Source organism: Nymphalis io, chromosome 17, assembly GCF_905147045.1.
Source record: "Nymphalis io chromosome 17, ilAglIoxx1.1, whole genome shotgun sequence".
Lineage (NCBI taxonomy): Eukaryota > Metazoa > Arthropoda > Insecta > Lepidoptera > Nymphalidae > Nymphalis > Nymphalis io.
Genome location: NC_065904.1, coordinates 4,427,868 through 4,451,371, shown reverse-complemented (window position 1 = coordinate 4,451,371; position 23,504 = coordinate 4,427,868). Strand labels below are relative to the sequence as shown.

At 31.2% G+C, this 23,504-nt stretch overlaps 1 protein-coding gene across 8 annotated transcripts in view; it reads right to left on the bottom strand.

Moving 5' to 3' along the window:
* LOC126775077 (potassium/sodium hyperpolarization-activated cyclic nucleotide-gated channel 2) overlaps positions 1-23,504 on the bottom strand; it is a 246,944-nt gene that overhangs the window by 63,890 nt on the left and 159,550 nt on the right. For 4 of the 8 annotated variants that reach the window (XM_050496819.1, XM_050496820.1, XM_050496821.1 and 1 more), the window contains exon 3: positions 18,984-19,195. In XM_050496819.1, the coding sequence (XP_050352776.1) occupies positions 18,984-19,195 (212 nt within the window). Of the gene's footprint in view, positions 1-4,626; positions 4,835-11,497; positions 11,605-11,625; positions 11,815-18,983; positions 19,196-23,504 lie in introns of those variants that run through there. The other 4 variants (XM_050496826.1, XM_050496827.1, XM_050496825.1 and 1 more) reach the window with 3 other exon arrangements.

The following is a 23,504-nucleotide window of genomic DNA, read 5'->3' as shown; positions in this document are numbered from 1 at the left end:
CATACGAAGGCATGACAATGTCTACCGGGTTTTGCAAGTGTTATAACTTTTTGTATGTTTTTATTTATTTGAAAGTAAAAAACTGAATATAGAGACGATAAAAGCCAGCAGAAAAACATTTTATCTTTTTTAAATAAAAACTTTTTAACTTTATATATACAGCTTTTGAAAACTTTAGTTAATAGTCGTTGCAATGAAGTAGTATCAGCTTTTTTAATAAAATTTAAAATATTTTTTTTTTCAATTCAAAGCGCTTGACTCCCATCCAGGTACATATTCATAATTTTTTTTAATTGGTTTAAATAAAATTTGTGTGTATTATTAATATTTAAATAGTTTTTATTTCAGAGAAGGTTGATATGTTGCATTCGAATAGCTGTGTTATAGCGAACAAAGGTGACCTAAGGCTACTTGGCTTAGGAAAGGTCACCGACTTTCTCGCTTCTAATCTTAAAAGATTTTTTATCCTATTAGAACTGTTTCTTTTTAACAATTTACTTATTTGATATGTAACAAATAAATAAATAATAATGTAAAAATAATATGCTTTTTTCGATTGAATTTTACGAGATTATTTTTCTTATCATCAATAAGAGTAGAAAAAGTGCACTAACATAATTAAAAAGATTTTGTTATAAGTAGAAAATCCATAATAAATAAGTTTTAAAATACATAAGACCTTATTGATCATATATTTCAATCATTCATATATGCAAAATATTGAAATAAAAATCGAAATCGCTTAGCAACGAATCCACTGAGCATACCTAATGACCCATTGAGTGTTTTCAATAACCGTGACATGGTATCTAGTATTCATCCGCTGAAAAGAGGTTTTACTATATGGTGTGCTACAGATTAAACAAAAATGTATAGTGGCTGTCATATGGAACGAACGTTATCAGTCAGAATTTTCCACGACTGTCAACTTATTTGCAACATAATAACTCTCAGTGTAGTATTTCTATTTGTTAAATTTTAAAAGGAAGTTGCAATAGTTTAGGCATGTGCTAAAAGTTTAAGATGAAATAAACATTGAAATATTTTGTTTCCTATTTACTAGTTATATTCTTTCAAGGGTTTAGAATAATTAAAACAAAATTAATATGATTACCTACCTAGGTAGGTAGGCAGGTGCCTACCTACTCATGCTTTTAGTGAAATTTTATAATTTAGTGTTGTTACTTTAATAAATGATTTGTTTATCGACAAAACGATACTAGAGAATGTTTTTAAAAAAACTTTGGCTTTCAATATAGAAGTTATTGCTATTGAATAATAGATATATGATATTTCTACACACTTTGGAGACAGATGTCGATTATTATTATTAGACGAGGAGTATTTGTACAGTTTCCAATAATATTTAGTAAAAACTTTTCGAAAAGAAACTCCAACAAAAATTTAGAAATCCTAAATAAATATCACAATATAGTGGATTGGTTTTTGTGCATTGTAGTGGATAATACTCTATCCTATAACCCAAATAGGTGATGCTATCTCGGGCATTGTTATATTATAATAAACTTTACGGACTTGTAAAAACTACAATGTCCGACCTCCTTTATTGGACCTTTTTATTAGTAAGAAAACATTTTTGGTTTTTAAAGCCAAGTTCTTATAATAAAATGAAAATATTAGGATAATTGTTCTAATATTGCCATAATTATTCTTACAATATTAAAGTAAATATTAATTTACGGATATTCTCGTTATGCCGAATAATTTGCTGGAACGCGTACAAACTTTCTTGAGTAATTATATTATAATAATAAATGTAAATAGGAATTATTTATTTCTTGTTTGCTAAAGTAATAAGTTATTGTTATATGAAGACTGATTAGTTATTTATATTTTGTATTGCTGTGTTTCAACTTAATTGCAGGAAGGCTATAATATCTTAAATCCTATGTCCGGCATCACTTTAATATAATAAATAATGGTTCATATTTTTTACAATATAAATGGTAGAGGTTACCGCTTACCTTAAGTGGGCCATTTAAATCTAGTTGAGAAGTAAAACTGGCTTAAAGCGGATATAAATACATCGCAAGGGCGCATGAGTTATAAATCAATTTTAGAAATTATTGCAACATCTCAATATGTCTGTTAAGCAAGACAAAGGTATGTAAATCAATGCAAAGTGATAAAATTATATTTCTTAGTTTGATTAGTGCTTAGTTTATTATTATTTATGTAATGTGATCTGTAATGAAGTCCAGTCAATTTTAGAACGATATATATTGTATTGTATTTGGATTTCGAAGGGTATTTTTTTTTTACAGAATTTTTTTTTTGCTTTACATGCTCCAACCAATTCTTTATGTCTTCGAATTTCAAAATTTTAACAGACACAATGTCCTATATATTTTTTCTTCGTAAACTGTGACAGTGATTAATGACACTAACATATATGTACATTAATATTAAAAAAGTACATTTCTGAGGGAACTACCGACGTTTACATGTCTTCAATAGCAAAGTCCAGATTATAAATTTTAAGGAAAATTTATTATACTTTACAATTGTTGTTTTTTTCCTAGTGATTTTAATATTAATTATATCTGTTAGTCACTAATGGTATATCTAAGCATATACCATGCTTATAGGGATTTATTAAATTTATTTTTAATTTCGTAATAACACTTGGTTTAAGCAGGAGTAGGGTAATTATGGTAAGTTGTTTGTTACAATTTATTCCAAAGATATATTTGCAAGAGTTTTTATAGTTTAATTGAACTTGCATATTATTTCATTTTAGAATCATTATCCTTATTTCTTTTTTATTTTACACATGTATGTGTTTGCTTTTTTTAACAATTCTACTTTTAAGATATAATGCTAATTAATTATTCTATACATAAGCGAATTTATTAGAAATATTGTTCGTTATATCACTTAAGTATACACTATCTTTAAAACACTGATTATTTATTTATTATGTACCTATTTGTTTATTAAAATGCACTTAGTCTATAACACGTGCATTTATACTTATTATTCAATAAATGTTACCTCAATTGCATATATTTTCACATAAGGATATTCTAATAAAATATTATGTATACTGTTTTCTATCCTTATATTATAATTTAATGAAATGATATTACTATTTTCTTATGTACTGTGTACCTAAGTGAAATAAGTATAGCAGCTTAGTTCGACCACCGCAATGGTTATATACATATTTTCTTATATAGAGAAAAAGTAAAATACGGTAAAGCTTTCATTACCATATATTTAATATTTATGATAGAGATTTATGAGGGTAAAGCAAAAATAGAGCCATAATGTCATGTCATATAATAAATAAATAATCGCTGTTATTTTTTTGTTATAGATAAAAAGATTTATTTTACTTATAATCTATTTCATAATAATATCTCTAGAACTAATTCTTTTTTTAGTTGCTCTATTTATTCTTCAAAAACAACATTTGTGGCTTATTTGTGAAGACGGCGTTTTTGAAATCTATCCCTGTTTTTCATCTGACAATACCGACAAGTGGCACGCGTTTTTAGAGGGTAGACAGATGTGAATATATTTGTTTTTGTGTGCTTCTGATTTCAAAGTTGTTTAATTTCAAGCAAATAGAAATATATTTATTGTATTTTGAGACCGTATTTATAAGAAAATTAAGTAAAATATGATGCTGGAATTACCGTCTTTAATGGCTTGAAGACGGTAATATTAAGCAATGAGTCCAAGTTCGAACCCGGTCAACCAGCATTTCATTTTCATGTAATCCAAACTTTCTCCCTAAGAAGAAGGGACAAGATTACAACAAAGTCATTAATTTAGCTTTCAGAAAATGACATATTTGTTTTTATACTAAAGATATTAGAAAAATAGGAATATAAATAATAATTTTTCAACTGTAGTATAATATATTTGGCTTAAAACATAATCCGTAGCCCGTATTACAAATTATCTTTGGAATATATAGTACATTTCTTTATCTATAAGTGATAAATACGTTTTGTTAATATATATGTAAATAATGAGGATTTCTACAGCGTGTCTACGTGATTATTCCAACGGATTTCAATACCTGCCCCAATTTATTGAGGCGGCGTATAATTTGTAGCGGTACTCACATCAAGAGTACGTGGTACGTTGTACGCTTTTATAATAGGAAAATTTATTCATTGCAAAACCACTGTAATTACGAAATTGAGAGCAGATTTATATTATATTAATCTATGTTTTATAATATGATAGTACTACATTGGAGATATATGCATACAATTGCTTTTGAAACATTACTTTTTGCTCATAATGTATCAGATTAACCAAGTTAAAAACTTAACAAAATAAACAGGTCTATTGACATTTTAAATATTCCAAATTTTTAAAATACTATGTGATACAATACAAATGCTGTCGGACAGTGGACAATTAAATTGAATTGAACGGTGATAGGTTCAAAATTATATATATATTATATATTCATTAATATATAATGTTAAGAAAATCATTAACGGAATTTGTAACTATTTTAATCATAAGCTTATTTTATCTTACTCACATCTTATGTGACATATGTGACCTAAAATACAAAACAACTTGGATGACGCACTGCCATGCGCTTTACGTGTTTTTTAGGAAAAAAAGCAAAAATCTTACTCATTGAATACTCGGTGATCGAATTTTTTTTCTTAAAAAACATAGCGGTCCTTCGTAAACCGTTATTAACAGATTCACTGTATTGGTTCAAGTATTTCATTATAAACTTTTGCGTATAATCGAGACGTCAGCGCGCACCATGAAAGCAGGTAATTCTAACGATGCATACGGTATGCTTACTGCACAACGAGTACGATACTGCGACGATGAAGTAATATTGATAATTTATACCTTAATAAATAACATTGGAATTGTATTAGTTATTAGCTCTCCACGTGGTTAGTTGCGGTCATTTAAAATCTTACTTATTTTATGACTCCTGTCGTATATTACATCAGTACTAATATAGAAAAAACTTCTTATTCCAACAGCTACAGAAGCTTATCAGCCTCGGAAAGCAAGTAAAGCCGTTGGTCATGCACCTGACCGCTCTGTGATCGTGTCAGGATGTACACTGAATTATGAGAATAAAATAGAGAGTGCACATGTGTTTGCGCCCACATTTATGTACTACTTTTATGTACTACTGTGCAATTTTAATGCGTAATAAAATTGCCATAGATAAACAATAATCTGCTATAGTCATTTTTGTTTGAACACCGAAATTAAAAATACTTTTCGGAAACCATGATAACTATTGCAGTATGGTAACTATTTTAATAAATAATTTAAATAATTGATAAGATAAATTATCTATTTTTTTTTTTGTTTCATTATTGTGTTGCTTTAAATTATCAATTGTACGCTTAGCCGAATGTTTGGAACTTTACATTGTTACTTTTTATATCTTTAAGATTTTGATTCGTAATGGATTACTATTTAAAATTGAGAGCCGTTATGGCCCAAAGCCTAGAATCGTGAATCTAAACCGAAGATTCAGAGTTCAAACCCGACCAAGCACCGCAGAATTTGCTTAATTTGTAAGACACCAGTGGGACAATTATAGGCTATATGCATATGTTAAATAGTAAGTAAATATAATTTTATATAAATCGAGACAAAACATTGTTTTTTATAGCGTCTTATAAAAAGTTTTATAGAGTACGAAATTCTGCCATTTGCTCATATCAGGATTATGTTGGTTTTGGCATAAACATCAAAGTTGATTCGTAAATATAGAGTTGGTAAAAATTTACATCTGCTCCAACCTCCAAAGATTCATAATCACAATACTGAAGTGTATACGATTGAGATGAAAAGAGATATTCGAAATATTTAATCTAATGTACATTTAGACTGTATTTTTTTACCAGTACGAAACGAATGGACTAATAGCCAGTGAACGGCAGAGCTACGTCATAAATTAAAATATATAATATTCAAAATATTATGATATTTGTATGATAGAACGTTATTCACGTTACATATGTAATAAAATTTTTACGATTTTTTAGTTTTGTTTATATGAATTTGTTGGCAGGGATCGTTTAGATTCATGGAAATGACGATATGATCTGAGTGACAGATTGCAAAGTATAATTCTAAAACTGTAAATATATATGTATTTAATTAATAATGAAAAAAGGTTCCTTTTATAAGTAGTCTGTAAGAGAGCAATTGAGTCATTTATAGTGTATATTTAATAAAGTTATGGTTTTTTTAATCTAATTATATTTTATTTAAGGAGTCTCCTTGAACTCCTCCTAACAAGCACTTACAGCATACATAGATGATTAGATCAGCATTAAGTCAGAATATAAATTTTACCAAAAAGAATCCCGACTTATTTAGTTAAAAGAGTATGTAATAAGTCAAATACGCCGAAAAACAACCAAACAATATACTTCCAGATGTTGGCTATTTAAATAAAAAAAGCCTTGCTTCCAAACCGATTCTTGTATTAATAGCATAGCAAACAATTAAACCAACATAAGAAAGTAATACCTACAATATTTTGACATATTCTATAAACACATTAGATATTTTAAGTGCTGCTATGATATATGCAGATGTGAAAAATATTTTTATATGATACATACATCTGTTTTTGAAACTGTTTTTTTTTTCTTGATCTCATTACCATGATTAACGCCATATAACTAACCGAGATCTTTTTAGGAATTCTAATTTAGCCACTCCTACAAATAAATCGAATTGTATATCAAAGGTTTCCTAAATTCAAGTTATATGGAAATGCATACCCTTTTTTGCAATTTTTTTATAACTATAATTTTTATTTGTATGAATGGTCATCAGATTCCGTGGTCCAGGGTTCAAACCCCAGGTTTGACCGATAAAAAGTTAATGGGGTCTTGTATCGAAAAAATTCTCAGTAGCAGTACCGAAGTGGGAAGTGTGTGCACTCCCGTGCCTCGGAAATCACGTAAAGCCGTTGGTTCTGAGCCTGAACTCTTTCCGGTCGTGACGGATTTGCCTTTTCATCAGATTATAAGAGTGAGAGAATAGAGAATACACCTGAGTCTGCGCACACACATGTGTACTATAATATGTCCTGTGCAGGTGGCCTAAATCAATCAGAAGGATGTCGTAATCATAATCACACCCTTGTCACAATGCTTAAGTTTAATCGAAATATATTTACAAATTCAATTATATAACTGAACAGTTCTTATATAGCTAGTTATAATATTTTATCATTGCACTTAAAAACACAGAAAAATATAATAACCTTAACATGGGGCTGAAATGCTTTAAAAATTCAAATATAAAATAAATTATAATTATAAAATTCATGAAGAATTGATATTCTTTTTAAATTTAGTTCATGATTTAGTTAATTTTAAACGTATTCCAGAATTTATTTTATCAGTATACATATTTCATACATTGTGTTTCCTCTTACGAACAGTTTTGAAGCCAAAAGTCATTAACCTATCTCGACTTGCTGCAATTCATTTCATTATATAATTTATAAATTTTATATCGATAACGTAGTATCGAAATATTTGATATATTCGATTTTAGGTGAATAATTTTATTCCAAATAATAATAAAATGATATTTAAATAATAAATATGAAAACACTAAATAAGAAATATTTTAAAATATTTATTGTATGCGTATATTGCTTTTAATGCTCTTAAATTCACTTTTGTAATTTTACATGGTGATTCTAAATGTCCTAAAATATGTTACAAAGATATTACTAAATTTCAATAAAATAAAATAAATTATACACTTTGCGACTCTATTTATACATTATTTTATCATATGTTTTTTTTTTTTTTTTTATAGAATAGGAAGGTGGACGAGCATATGGGCAACCTGATGGTAAGTGGTCACCAAACGCCCTTAGACATTGGCATTCTAAGAAATGTCAACCATCGCTTATAGCCAATGCGCCACCAACCTTGGGAACTAAGATTTTATGTCCCTTGTGCCTGTAATTACCACTAGCTCACTCACCCTTCAAACCGGAACACAACAATATCAAGTATTGCTGTTTTGCGGTAGAATATCTGATGAGTGGGTACCTACCCAGACGAGCTTGCACAAAGCCCTACCACCAGTAAATTTATATATAAATAGATCACAAAGCCTAAATATTATATTATACGTTATTAAGCTTAATGTTTTAAACGATAATGAGATATTATGACGCCGATCACCACAATGGGATGCGATATAAATTAGGATGTTTTCAATTCCCATATCGCGGTTTTTGAAACCTCACGATGTTGCCACAATGTAAAATAATCAGGAATTTAATAAATCCGTAATATCAGAAAATTATGATTCGAAGAACCCAAACGTCAGAAGGATAATGATGATACATTTATGTCGAATTTTTAAAATATTTTTATAAAACTAAAACAGATATTAAATATCCCCTTTTATGTATGAAGTTAAAAAAGGATAGCAAGCAAGTCCTGTTAAATTAGATTAATTTAGATATTGCTTACTTCAGAATTTCTAACACAACAAACTTAAAAAAAATAAATCTACGAGTTAAAGTGAGTAAGCATACCTTAAGGAAAATGTAAAATTAAATTAATAGAAGAAATTCGAAGAAAAATCCCTGCTCGTTAAACAATGCATATGTTTTAATGACATTGCACTTGTAATTGTAAAAGTTTGAGTGGTTGGCAGCAAGCCCTGTCCTACATCCTACTCGACCTACAGCCTATATTTTAGTGTATTACCATACTTATAAAACATCGGCCTGACGACGCAATACTACAATTACTAGCTTAAAGTTTATTTTAACAAAACTATCAGTAACATATATATATATATATATATATATATATATATATATATATTTCTTTTTGTATTATATGTAACTTACATTAAAAAATAATTTAATCAATTGTACTCGTTAAATAAGTATCGAATATACGCCAATAATATAACAAGATTTTAAATACTACTCGTATTAATCCAATTGATAATAAATGTGAACAATAACAATTGAATGATTTCAAAATCTCCGCAGCATTGAGCACACCCCATGCTATTTATAGTAACATAAATCGAATGGTCGTTTGTTTGTCTGACGACTTCAATAGAATTATTCAATCTGAACATTAGATCTCTGCAACGCTTTTTATAATTGGTGACCTCAGGGAAAAAAGCGGTAACTACCGCATTAGCAATAAAAATATACTATTAAAATAAACGAACGTAAAAAGTACTATTGTGAGCTAGGCAGTTTACTGCTTAAATATTTTGTGATTGAAATTTTTCACGGAACTATTAAAGAAACACTTCCTATCTTAAATAAAAAGATAACTTTGTTACTTTTAAACATTATATCTTTGATAGAAATTTAGGTTATATCAAATAAGTCTTATGAATATTACTTAAAATCGTATTAGTACATATCGAAACAATTTTTATTATTTGTTATAAACGAAGGAAAATAATAATTTATTAATAATTCGAGTTTTATATATAAATTTATGTAACTCGAATGTTATCTCATAGGATACCATATGTTATGCATCAATGTTTTATAGGGGTCTTTTTTATGCATAAATAAACTTTAATTAGTTGGAAAGTGGAAAATAATTAAAGTATAAATGTCTATACGTTTATTTTCTAATTGGTACATTTTTCTCAAGTCACGCTACAACACATCAAACCTACAATTAGCCGTGATGTAGGACGTAGGCATTCAATACCGGCCTCATCATATCGTTAATTTCTTTAATAAACATGAATTAATCGAGTACAATATTCTTGGCACCACGTGATCGTAATGGTAAATAATATTGCAATGTCAAGTCTCAAGTGTATGTAAGCAATACGTGTGACAATATGCGGATTACGGCAATTGGACCCTGGTTGACTTGGAGTATCAGTTAACACGATGACGTATTCCGCAGTATCGTCATGACATTGAGGAGGAAAAAAATTTAATCGATGATTTTTTTTAATATTTTCAATTAGGAAATGGATAAAGATATAAAACTGACATAACTCTCTAATTGGTTAAAAAAATACTTTTCGGTTAAATAAGAAAATACAGCTGCCTTAATAAAAGACGTATGAATATCAGGGGTTTCTTTTATACATATTTATGTTTTTCAATTATTATTAATTCAAATAATGAACGGACCAAGAGACGTGATCAGTTTATTTGTGGTGCGTTATGGTTTAAAAAATCACCAACTTAATACTCAACTACAGCAAAGGCCTTTTTGAGCGCTCTATATTATCTCTATAAAAAGTATTTTTTCTGAAAAGCTTATGGAGAAATTAAGTATTTGCTTTCGGTGTTTAATTGTTTTTAATCTAAGCATAATTATTTTAAAAAGTCATGTTTTTAAATTTAAAGCCTTTTTTTAATGTATTATCGATATTTTATATTAGGAGTAAAATATTTGCATTTTTTTTTTATAGAATAGGAAGGCGGACGAGCATATGGGCCACCTGATGGTAAGTGGTCACCAACGCTCTTAGACATTGGCATTGTAAGAAATGTCAACCATCGCTTACATATCCAATGCGCCACCAACCTTGGGAACTAAGATTTTATGTCCCTTGTGCCTGTAATTACACTGGCTCACTCACCCTTCAAACCGGAACACAACAATATCAAGTATTGCTGTTTTGCGGTAGAATATCTGATGAGTGGGTGGTACCTACCCAGACGAGCTTGCACAAAGCCCTACCACCAGCATACAAACTTATAGTTGTTGTGGCTGAACTCAAAGCTGTTTCGTAATATAAAAGAAGTCAGTTAGCTACGCAAATAAATAAATTTGAATTTGAACTTGTATATCAGTCATAACGTCCCGTTTCTAAAATACATTCATAAGCCAGTAGGTAATATTAGCTTTAACAATCTTTAGAAATTTTGTAGACATTGGTATTTAATAAAAAAAATTGAATACCGATTTTTACTTTCTCACGTGTTATTTACAAGTCTTATACCTGTAATATATTAATAAGGTATAATATTAATGTTTTTTCTATAAAATAAATTTATTTTAAAATTTTATCTTTGTTTTCTTATTGTTTGACAACACAATTTTATAAAATGGTTGATACATAAGTTTTCTGCTGTAATTTGATTTGTAGATTTTAACAAGTAAAGATTTAGATTTAAACTAGAAAACCAAATTCTGTGTTAGTAATACTGTATTACTGTTTTCTAATGGAAAATGTACTCGTAAAGTTACACTATAATTAAAGGTGCGAATATAGTCTTGAAAAACGTATAACTTATTTGTATAAGAGTTCGTCGTGTTTATTTTGGCAATGAGAGAGAATGTTGTACATGTTAGCAAGTTAACCCACTCGGCTTGCACATATTTAATTATAATCCAACTGTTTTGATGTATCACCGTGATTCCCACATTTTGAATAAAGCAACATTTAATTAGCAAGCGATAACGTCATTCCAACTAATAAAATACAATATAATTAATTGAATATCACAGATAGCACTTAAAACGTTATATACCACAATGAACTTAGGTTAAGATGTAGCACCGTTTTTGTTAGATTATGGATTCGACATATCCATACAAACAGACAGCATTGCGGGATAACATAAAAGCTTTAACTCCCTAAAATAATTCATCTACGAACATAACGCCGTAATCCTGTTTCCGTCATTTTCGAATAAATTCTTCTTTATGTAAATTTAAAACACAACACAAGAAACACTGGTTTACGAGTTGCGACACGAGTTAGCGTATGCGTCGCGTGGTCGTTCGTGTTTCAGTAACGAGACGCAACATGTCAGCGCGCTCGGCTGGGCGGCGAATAACTGCACGTTGGCAGGCCAAGACTCGGAAGCGACCATGCGCCTTGTCGCTTCTACTGACGCCCAGCATTCATGGTCAGTGCTAACAGATTGATAACTTGTTCCTGTTGCCGAAATTCTCTTATTAAAATCACATGCTACCTGAATGAAACTAATATTTATTTTAATTTTTTTTTTAATATTTTTATTTAAACAATAAAATCGTTGTTGATTTGTACGTATATTTATTCTATTAGATTTCGCTTACTTAATAATGAGTACATTTAACTGTGTACAATTTAAATGAGTAACATTTAAATGAGTACATTAACATGGTTTACTGTTTGATCTTTATAATAAAATCGGTTGCAAGCTTTGAAAAGCTTTTTCATATAATGCAATAAATATATATTTAAAAATAAATTTTGTTGTTTAAGACTGTTATAAGACTTGTTGTCAATTGTGAACGTGAGCAAGTTGACTTTGTTGAAATTCAGTAATACATTTTAAATCTATTTTTGTTACGGACGTACTAATGGAACACGATTTTATGTTAAAATATGTTGCTTATTAAATAGTAATATTTTCCGGTAAGTTAACTAACAAATTATTTATATTTACGTTACACGTTATTTCATATTTGTGACATGCGTAGTTTCGTGAATAGTTGTAATAATAATAAATATGCAAACATCCTGTTTTTATAAAAGATTATATTGGATTCGTCTTATTTTTAATCTTAAAAATAATTTCAGTGAACACCGTTTTGAATCACATTTTAAAATAATGTATGTAAATTTATTTAAATTATCTGCTGCTTAAATTAGTAGTTTAGTTGTTGTCAAAATTGTGTGTCTATGTGGTAGAGAGGTATAGCAAAAAATATTTCACAACACATTCTGTTCATAAAATTCTAAGAAAATACGAACCAAGATAATTTTTTCCTTGTTGTTAAATATTAAAGCGTTTTTAGAAGACATACGGTTACTTGGAGTTGTGTTGCTTTGGAATTTGGTCTAGTTTCCAGTGAAGTTATTTCTCACGTATAAAAACCAAAACGAGCGAAATTTAACAAAATTGTTTGTACGATTACAATGTTCTAACAATAGCAACACAGTTTAAAAATCTTTATAATTATTTTTTGTTTTTGAAAATCGAAAGTTTTATATTATATACCATTCTATATACGAGTTTTATTTTATTTATCCAAGGAGGTTTAACTTTTGAGGTGGCCTTGTTGCTTTGCGCGTATCGACGCGCGCTACGTAGTCAAGCTTCGGGCAAGGTTTTCTTCAAAAAATTGGCAATAGATTCCGGGTTGCGTTCAATCTACTTCCTTCGTTTTTTTTAAATATGACGAAGAGAGTCATCATAAATATTAAATGAATAAATATTTTGAGTATTTTCTTTTAAAAAATCCAGGATATATTAATACATAAAAAAAGGTATTATGCAATATAGGCAATAAAAAATATATCATTCGAAACCTCCGAAGCAAGGTTTCTTTTGATTGAATAAAATCAGATAAAAATCTAGTCAACGACTAAGGGAACTGTAGAAGCAATTTTATATTATAAAAACAATAATAATAATAGAGTTATCACTAAAAGAAATTCTACACAACACAAAATTGTAAAATATGTCTACTATAAAATTCTTTTATTTGCGATTTCAACGAGCGTGCATTCGTAAAGGCTTCGGGTACGGATAGAATTTTGAAGCGAACATACAACTTTAATATGGGTATGGACTAATTGACGGGGGAATGGCACGATTCGAGCACTCTCCATATTATATTCTGTGATCTGTTTAAAATGAATCAAATCACTTTCAGGGGTAAACATTATGTGGCGTTTTATTACTGAATATTGTTTACCTTTAATACTTGGTGATAGAGCTTTGTGTAAACCCGTCTGGGCATACCCATTATAATGAATATTCTACCACCAAACAGCAATACATAGTATTGTCGTGTTCCGGTTTGAAGAGCAACAACAGGTACAAGATATATATATGACTTTACTAAATAATAATTCATGAAGAAGTTTTCAATATAAATACAGGAAGTTATTTATTAATGATAAGAATCATTAATCGGGAATATTAATTCAATACGTCACTGGCTTGGCTTGTGACTATAAAGAGTTCCTGAGGTCAGGTTATAATCATTCAATATAAACAATTTCAACCTGTAGAATCTGGATTTAAGCAGCGATCAGTGAAATACCGAGAAACTTCTCACGCAGATTCTAAACAAATAGTTATATAATATATTATGACTTTGATTTATATTGGCCCGATGACATTATTATAAATTCACGATATATGCATTAAAATAAAAGTGCTCGCCTAAAAGTTTATTTATAATAAATTCGCCTTAAAATCAAAATGAACAAAAAGCCGCTGTTAAAGTTGCATTATAATGCAAGAAGTTCCGATTGACAGCTTCAAGCGTTCGAGGAGTTAGTGCAAATAAAAATAAGATGTATGTGGGTATTGAGAATTAAATTAGACAAAACACTTCTTCGGCTGTTTTGTATGTATTTCTTAGAAAACAAAATCAGAATACAATTATTATTATAAGGAATGATAAGTATTATTTGAGGGGCTTTCCGATTGCTATCCTTAATAATATTATAAAAACGAAAGTGAGATTGACTGTGTGAGTGCATTTGAATTTGATTGTTTGTTCGATATCTGTTATTTTATCATATTAATCACCAGTAAAGTGGTAAAATTAAATGATGATGATGTTTTTCAGACTGATTTTGGTCTTTATTTTGCTCCTATATAAGAACATCGTTTTACACCTCGGGCACGTGAAGCTTTTGGACCTGCGGCTGAACTCTTTCTGACGCTATGGATTGGCCGTACAATTGAATTATGAGTGTAAGGGAGTAGATATTAGATGTACACTTGTGTATGTATTACGTGTATATCTTTTCACACAAGTCTTTAAGTGTCCCTTAACACACGTATAAAATAACTAATGCCTCAAAAAAGCAAATATGTAATATATATATATATATATATATATATATATATATATATATATATATATATTATATACGTATATATAAGAACTGCTTATTTAGTACTAATTACACTGGCTCACTCACCCTTCAAACCGGAACACAACAATACCAAGTACTGCTGTTTTGCGGTAGAATATCTGATGAGTGGGTGGTACCTACCCAGACGAGCTTGCACAAAGCTCTACCACCAGTAGAATACAATATATGAGCAATAAAAACAACGAATATTTAACTTAATCCAGTAATAATTGTCAGCTGTTTCATCCTTATATGTGTGCAGTTAATTCCGGGATTACTACACACGAACTTTAAACTTCTTTCAAAATATTAATAAACCTAATGGTAATGGCTGGCGATAATTAAAAACAAAAACACGACGTAGCAGAAAAAATAAGTTTTGTAATGCTTTAATTTGTAAATGCTAATTGATTTAAAGATAATTTTAACGGTCTGCAGCCTTGAAGTTCAAACACTACATACGTTCATCTTCGTCGTTTCGTGATCGCCTGTCAATTGTATCTTTCAGTCTTTCCAAATTTAAAAAATCGCTAATGTTTTCGTTTTAGTTGCCATAAGGAGAATCCTTGTCAATACTTCAAACAGGATCGTTGAACGGCCGTAATAGATTTTATTTAAAATGTATAATTATAATTTCACTGCTAAATTTTAATAACCATGTTGATTTGACCAAATCACAAGTTAATTTAATATGAAAATATGTTAATATGTGTACCGCAGAACTTCTGCAGAATCGTGGGTACAAATCCGGGGAAGCACCTTTAAATTTTCATACGCTTTATTTGTATTTATACTTCATCTTAAGGAAAACGTCGTGAGACAGCCTACATATGTCAAATAAAATTCCGCCACATGTATATTGAACAAGCTCAAAATATTCTCCTAATTGGATAGGATGCCTTTCCCCATATGTGGGACAATTACATAATATAATTGCATATTATTGTATGAACCGGTAAATTAAACAGGCAATCTTTTAATATAGTACCTGTGTCATTTACCTGCTTGACTCATGTTTTCAGGAAACTCTTTGTTAATAAATCCCGTTCGTAAGATCTATTTTAAGATGAGTTTAATGATGACGCAATTTTTGCAACACTTTGTTTTTATGAGGAACACTTATTTATTTCATAAAAGAGTGAAATGTTTGCCTTTCCTTGTCAAAGACCTTACTATCTTATCAATATAAACACTATGGTTACAAATTTCAACTCAATTTATTATTATTTAAATGTCTTTCTTAAATGATTGGGAAATATTTTTTATCAGACACGTTCGGTTTTTCATAACAATTGTAATGTAACTGTCATATTCAATTAAATGTTTTATCTTTTACATAATATAAATTATATCAATATAATTTCTATGTATTTATTTAGTTTCCCCAACAACATTGTTTACACGAAATAATTCATTCATAGAAATTTTAATGGTAGTTATAGTCCGCATTCTCAATTAAAAAAATTAAATACGATATACGATACGATATAAATATATTAATATTACGAAAGCAAATTTGTGGAATTGACCTAGAGAGGGGGGTGGGGGTATTGGTGCCACGAAATGATTATTTGCACACATTATTAATTATTATAAATTCCCAACAGCCTATTATTTCAAATGATTTTACATCAAAAGAAGATTATTTTTTTAAAGAAACAGATACATGAATAGTAGATATATTATGTAAAATTAAGCATCTTTTACATTTGTTTGATTTGTGACGTCACGTTATGTATGATTTGTCACGCTTTTTTATAGACCTGGCGATTACCTTCTTAGAGTTCGAAATTTATTTTTAAATAAGTGGTTTGAATGAACTTTAAATTATTTTAAGTTGAATAGTTATGAAATTGGTGAAGGTCACTGTTTACTTTAATAGCCTCGAAGGACGCGCTATGCTAATTTAAAATGGTTAATAATAGTCCCATTTCAAGTTAATGTTTGGAATTTTAAACGTTCATTATAATTTCATAATTTATTAAGTTTTAACATGATAAAATTGAAAACGCTATTAAAAGCAAGTAGTAATTTATATCGTGTTGTTGTAAAGCTTTGCTCCTATTTTTTATATCATAGAGCTGGATGTTTTACATTATTGGAAATTAATGAAATATTGTCTATTAATAATTATCTATACATTTTTTTTATATGCGCCGGGATGGCAAATGACTCTACTCCACCTGATGGTAAGTGGTAGTATAGTCCAAACGCGACGACGGCCAGTACAGTCGGGAAGAATGTTCTGTACTAGCCGTCCCCGCCTTGCCGGCCCGCAAGATGCCTCTTCACGCCTCGTTTGAAGGAACCCGGGTTGTAAGAGGAGGGGAACACGTGAGCTGGTAAGGAATTCCATTTTTTGGTAGTGCGACAAAGAAAGGAGTTGCCAAATTTCTTTGTGCGCGATGGAATTGATGTCACAGTTAGGCGGTGACATCGAAAACCAGCTCGCGTGGACTTAAGAAGGAAGGGGGAAGCAGGAATTAGAGAGAATAATTCCTCAGAGCACTCGCCGTGATACAGTCGATAGAAAGCGCTCAGTGCTGCTATCTCGCGACGCAATTGTAAAGGTTCAAGGGTGTTTGTGGCCTTTACGTCGCCAATAATGCGTACTGTACGTCGCTGCAACCGGTCCAAGGCCTCCAGTAGGTACTTAGCGGAGCCATCCCAAAGGTGCGAGCAATATTCAACGCAAGACCGTACCTGTGTTTTGTATAACAGGCACAGTTCTTGTGGCGTGAAAAAACGCCGCACCTTGTTCAGAACTCCAAGTTTCCGTGAAGCTGTTTTTATAATAGCCTCGATGTAATCCCTTGGACTAAGGTCGCAGCGAACGTCCATCCCCAGCATGGCGATTTTGCTTTGTATCATCAGCGGTGTGCCACAGAGGGAGGGAAGAGGGGAAAATGGTGACTTTTTCGCTGTGAGAGCGCATACCTGTGTTTTCTTGGCATTAAACTCAACAAGATTATCAGAACACCATTTGGCGATGAGCTCTAACGTCCTATCGAGTTCAATGACAAGCCTCCCGCCTCTCCTCAGTTTCCGCCCGCCCAGCCACTGCGCGTCCGTGGTATTCCACCATGCACTGTACTATCATCTGCATAGCAATGTATGTTCCCAAGAGAGACCGTATCATTGATATGCAAAAGAAAGAGTGTGGGAGATAGCACAGATTCCTGGGGGACCCCAGCATTCACTACATAGAATTGTGAAGCGCAACCATCTACTAAAACACGAAGGCTACGCTTGTGTAGGAAGCTGGCAATCCAGGTGCATAGCTGAGCAGTCAGACCATATGCCGGTAGCTTGGAGAGAAGACTTCTGTGCCAGACCCTGTCGAAAGTCCTTGGAGATATTGAGGCTGACAGCCAACGATTCTCCATGCTTGTCGATAGCTTCACCCCAGAGGTGTGTTACGTACGCTAGAAGATTACCTGTGGACCGTTTTGGTCGAAACCCGTACTGACGATCATTAATTAGACATTGATCTTCTAGGTAATGGATCAGTTGGTTGTTTAGAATCCGTTCCATCACCTTACAAAGTACTGAGGTGATGCTATTGGTCGATAATTTGCCGGGTCAGACCGATCCCCTTTTTTGGGAATTTAGTCTATACGCCAACGATCTTGGGAAGTAAGGTTTTACGTCCCTTATTACAGTTACATTGGCTCTCTCACCCATTTAACCGCAACACAACAATACTAAGTATAGCTGTTTAGCGGTACAATATCTTCGGTTTTCTACCAAACATGTCTTTTCAGACTTTTAAGTTGACGATATTATTTGTCGTTGTTTGAAAGTTAAGACCAAACACATTTATTGTTAGATTGCCTTCTTGTTCCATTGGCTAACTTAGCAGCCTTGCAAATATTAAGTCAAGCCAATTAAAAGCTAATGGGTTTTTGCGTCAAGGAATTCTCAGTAGCAGTTTGGAAGTTGGTAGTGTTACATACTTTCTGTGCCTCGGAAAATGCAGAAAGGCGTTGGTACTGCAACAGTACTTTTTCCGGTCGCGTTGTACTACCCTTATATCGGGTTATAAGAGTAAGGGAATTCAAAGTACGCCTGTGTTTGCGCACATACTTGTGTGCTATAACATCTCCTGCACAGTTGGTAAGAAGGGTCATCATAATTGTTAGACTTACCGAGCAGTAGGGTCTCGTCATCGAGCGCTGTGACGAGCGAGTCGGTGCAGCAAGTGTTGGTGTTGTCGATGGATATTCGCACGGAGTTGCAGTCCGCGGGCGAGTGCGGCAGCTGCTCCGCCGACTGCGCTGCAACCCGCCCGTTCGCAAGCCGCAGCGATGCCGCGCGCCCGCCCGTGCCTGTCGCCGCGCCGCCTCCACCATCTTCGCATCTGCAAATATATACGAATATTAAAATTGGAAATACTGAGTGACAATACTATAATTATAATTGAACTCGTTATATTATCGATATCGAGCCGACTCAACAATTTGCATACACGACAGCCAGTTTTTAAAACAAATTATTTTATTTAAATATTTAGTTGTTTTTTGCTTTTTGGTGAATTTTCTGGTCTGGTATTTTTTAAGTCAGTTTAATTTTTACTATTGTACTTTGTATTGCACTCAATTATACATATAAAAAGTAAGTTTTAGTGGGTTTTAACTAAAAGGTACGTCCTTCGATATGCGCTACTCTAATGAGACAGCGCCGTTTAGAAAGACGATATCCCATGTATAGATATTTTCTTTTAATTTATATACGACCACAGCTATGTCTAAGGAATCATAATCTGTTCTTAACAATAATATACTTTTTGAAGTCTTTCGTGAAATCAATTTGAGCTTACTACCGCGTGCCTCGAAAACTCGCAAAAGTAACATATACTGAACAATTAACGTAAATTAGTGTAAATGTAAAAAAATACCTTTGATATAAATATTATTATTTATATTTAAAAAAAAATGTTATTTTGTTCATTTGTTGACGTTGCATTGCTACAAAAGCAAAAACGTCTTCAAGTTGATTTCGCTGTCTAAAATTAATATTTGTTTTCATAAGATATTAAAACCAAAAAAAAGAGCACTGGCTCTTTTTTACGTTTAATGATGTATTTTTAAAATACTTTTATGGTACAGTATAACATAATTGCCATTTTATTTGGCTATAAATAAACGTCCGCTCCGGGCCATTGTTCGTGAACAAATGCGGTTTGCAGGTAATACTTTGCTATTTTGTATTAAATTAACTGGCTAACTTAACTTAACTTGTAGCTTAACAAGTACAAAATATCCCTCGATCTTATTCTATGCTCTGAATATATTATATTCTCGTAGTTTTTATTTTAATCAGGTCGTAATAAAGTCATAATGAATAAGACGCTGTGCGCAAATACGAAGCAATTTCCGGAAACATGAAAATAGCGAATATTTGACGTTCTTTTGATTCTTTTCAAATTTCTTAAATTCGACATTGGTTATTCACCTATCTAACGTTTACGCGTTTTTTATAGCGCATAAAATAAGACATTACTGATTTAAACACATGTTTGTTTTGGATTTTGGTTATGTGTCATTTCTTTATTTAAATAAAGTAAAGACGCCATGGTTCATTTCAGCCTGTCTATTTTGCCCTTAAATTGACAAAGTAAATGACGTAGAAGCATGGGTAGTTTTACTAATAGGCAATCTGGACCCAGGCCTAGGGTCGCATAATTTAGGGTGCGGCAAAACATGGATGAAAAGCTTTTTATTTGGTAGAACCTTCGGTGAACTCGTCAACGTTTAAAAACCCAAAATTGGGTCAATAGCACTTCCTAAAAATTACTTACTTTAATTCTTATAAATCATTAAATGTTTCGTGCTTCACATGAATTAGAATGCGGTAATCTTTCTCAGGCCTAGAAGAGCAAAGGCATTAAATAAATCGTCTGTAAGAGTATAAATATTATATTATTTTTTCAGCTTAATTTCAACCTTAGCGGTTAGTTTTAAGGAGAAAGAATTAAAATATTAAATTTCACAAGATCTAGACACGCGGCAGCGTGTCAAGCCAAGTTCAAGCTAATAGAACTAGCGAGCAGCACCCTGTGTAAAATTACACGAACCATTTGGAGCCACTTTTGACCCATAACTCAAAAACTATTTAACATATACATGTCAAATTTGGCTTATATATTGAGACTTGTGAGATAGATACGTGCTTTAAATTTCATAAACTTACCTCAAACGGTTATTTAGATATTAACGTCCAAAAATCGTCATTTTTATTACTGACTGACCTATAGATCAAAACCCTATAGACCTAACCCAGTTCCAGATGTCTTTCTAAAAGTTAAAATTTGGCATTCAGATCGGTGAATACAAAGGAAAAAATCAGAAACTAGTAAATTTTTATAATTTTATTATAGTGTTTTAATTAATTGATTCTATTAGGAACACTTATTTAAAGTGCCTGAAGTGTAAGAATTATAAATCAAAACTAATGACAGCCGGTCTTTATGTACAGTTTAAGGTCTTCACGTGAATGTATAATGAGTGGAATACCACCCTTAATTTTTTTTTAATCCAAACATATCAGTTTTAGTATTTATAACTCCTACTTATAACTAAGAGTATAGTCGACTATTTATTGTGTTATTATTATTAAGTACATACTAAAATAGTCATGGATGAGCCCTATGTTTGATGGCTAGTTTCTACCAGCAAGCCAAATTTTCGGAAGAATAAAATAAGAAGTTACAGCTTTAGAACTTGCGAAGGCTATAATATAATTCGTATATGAAATCTAGCCAAGTCAGACCTTAGGCTTCAATATATTATCCTAAGTTATAAAAAGAAATGATATTTTGAGTTTTTATAAAATATTTTATGTTGTTTTGAATAAATTTCAGGGCTGACCATTGAACTAAGCACCTTTTTAGATCTCACTTTATTTTGTCGTTGAAGTCAACAACCAAGGTTTATATCATAATATTGAACTTGTCTCTCATTTCACATCTTTTTGATGGGATAGATAAAAATATAAACGTGTAACTTAACGTAGAACAGATTTATTGTATATCGAGTCCTAATGAGTCCAAAGTTCTCGTAAAAGTCTACCTGCTTGAATAAAGTATAATTTAAATAAACTTCATATATCGCCGAGATGGCCTAGTGGTTAGAACGCGTGAATAATAACCGATGATCGTGGGTTCAAACCCGGGCAAGCACCAATGAATTTTCATGAACTTAATTTGTGTTTATAATTCATGTAGTGCTTGACGGTGAAGGAAAACATCGTGAGGAAACCTATGTCTAATTTCATTGTAATTATGCCACATGTGTATTCTACCAACCCGAATTGGAGCAGCGTGGTGGAATAAGCTTCTCCTCAAAAGGGACGAGGCCTTAGCCCAGCAGTGGGACATTAACAGGCTGTTACAGTTACAGTCATATATCCAGCAACTAAGTGGCAAGAACGACTACAAAACCATAATGGTTCTGGCTCTCTCTTTGCCTATATTATATCCCTTGGCTTTGGCAGATAATTTTGTCAGAATTTACTTCAGTTTACTTCTGATTAAATCCACTCCAATCTCTGGTTATAGCGTAATTAAATCTTTTATTTTATTATTTGCATTTCCGTTTGCGATCGTAAACAGGACTTAAAATATTGTCCATTTAATTCAAAAATATATTAAAAGCAGTTTCTTTGTTTTATGTACAGTATATTTGCTACAAAAACAGAGAAAAATGTGTATACAATAAAACTTTTAACACGCCATCAACATTTCTCTGAACCTATTGCATGTTGGTTGTGATATAAATGCGTTTAGAAACAATTTGCGTAGTTTCTATAAATTACTTTATATAAAAACAACCAAGTCTAATTTTAAAATTAGTTTCAATATTATAAATACGTAATGTAAAATAATTTTGTAAAAGCGGCCTTATTGTTACCAGCGATCTCTTCCAGGCATCGTTTGTATTTTTTTATTTTTATTCATTTGTATAAATAGGTAGAAGGACGGTAATGGGGCAATCTGACAGAAAGTAGTCACATCCGCCTATATATTCATGCTGTAAGAAATATTAACGATTTCTTACATTCAAGCTTAGCAGTATTTAAAAACCTTAATCCTTATTGTAAATAAAATTGACTACAAAATTGTGTGATACAAATATAAACTGAATTTTTAGATTCATGATCATAATTCATGCTATAATTGTCATTCTTATTTGTCACAATACGTTGCTGACAATATCATAATCAATGCATATAGTAAATCTGTAACTGATCGCTGTCTAAACATGGAAGATATATGAGTAAAACTATTACCAGGAGCCTTTATCAACGCAATAGAACCCAAAACAATGATTGTTAGAATTTTTGTCTGTTTGTCTATTTGTCTGTGCGTTTGTGTACGCTAATCTTAGAAATGGCTAAATTGCGGTTTTCATTAATGTATTGTGGCTACTTACTACTACTTCACTTAAAATTTAGTGTTTGTTTTATTTAAATCGGTTCATAAATAATAAAGTTATGTCAATTTAAAGAATCATGTCGAACATTGCTATAAAATAACTGTTATGTTGAATTGGCTGAAACTTTAGCTATCTATTAATGATAGTCTGTAAAATTATGATGATTGAACGTTTATAATAACAAAACAAAGTTAAAAAATGGACAGTTTCAGAGATTTAGAACTTCCAATGTAA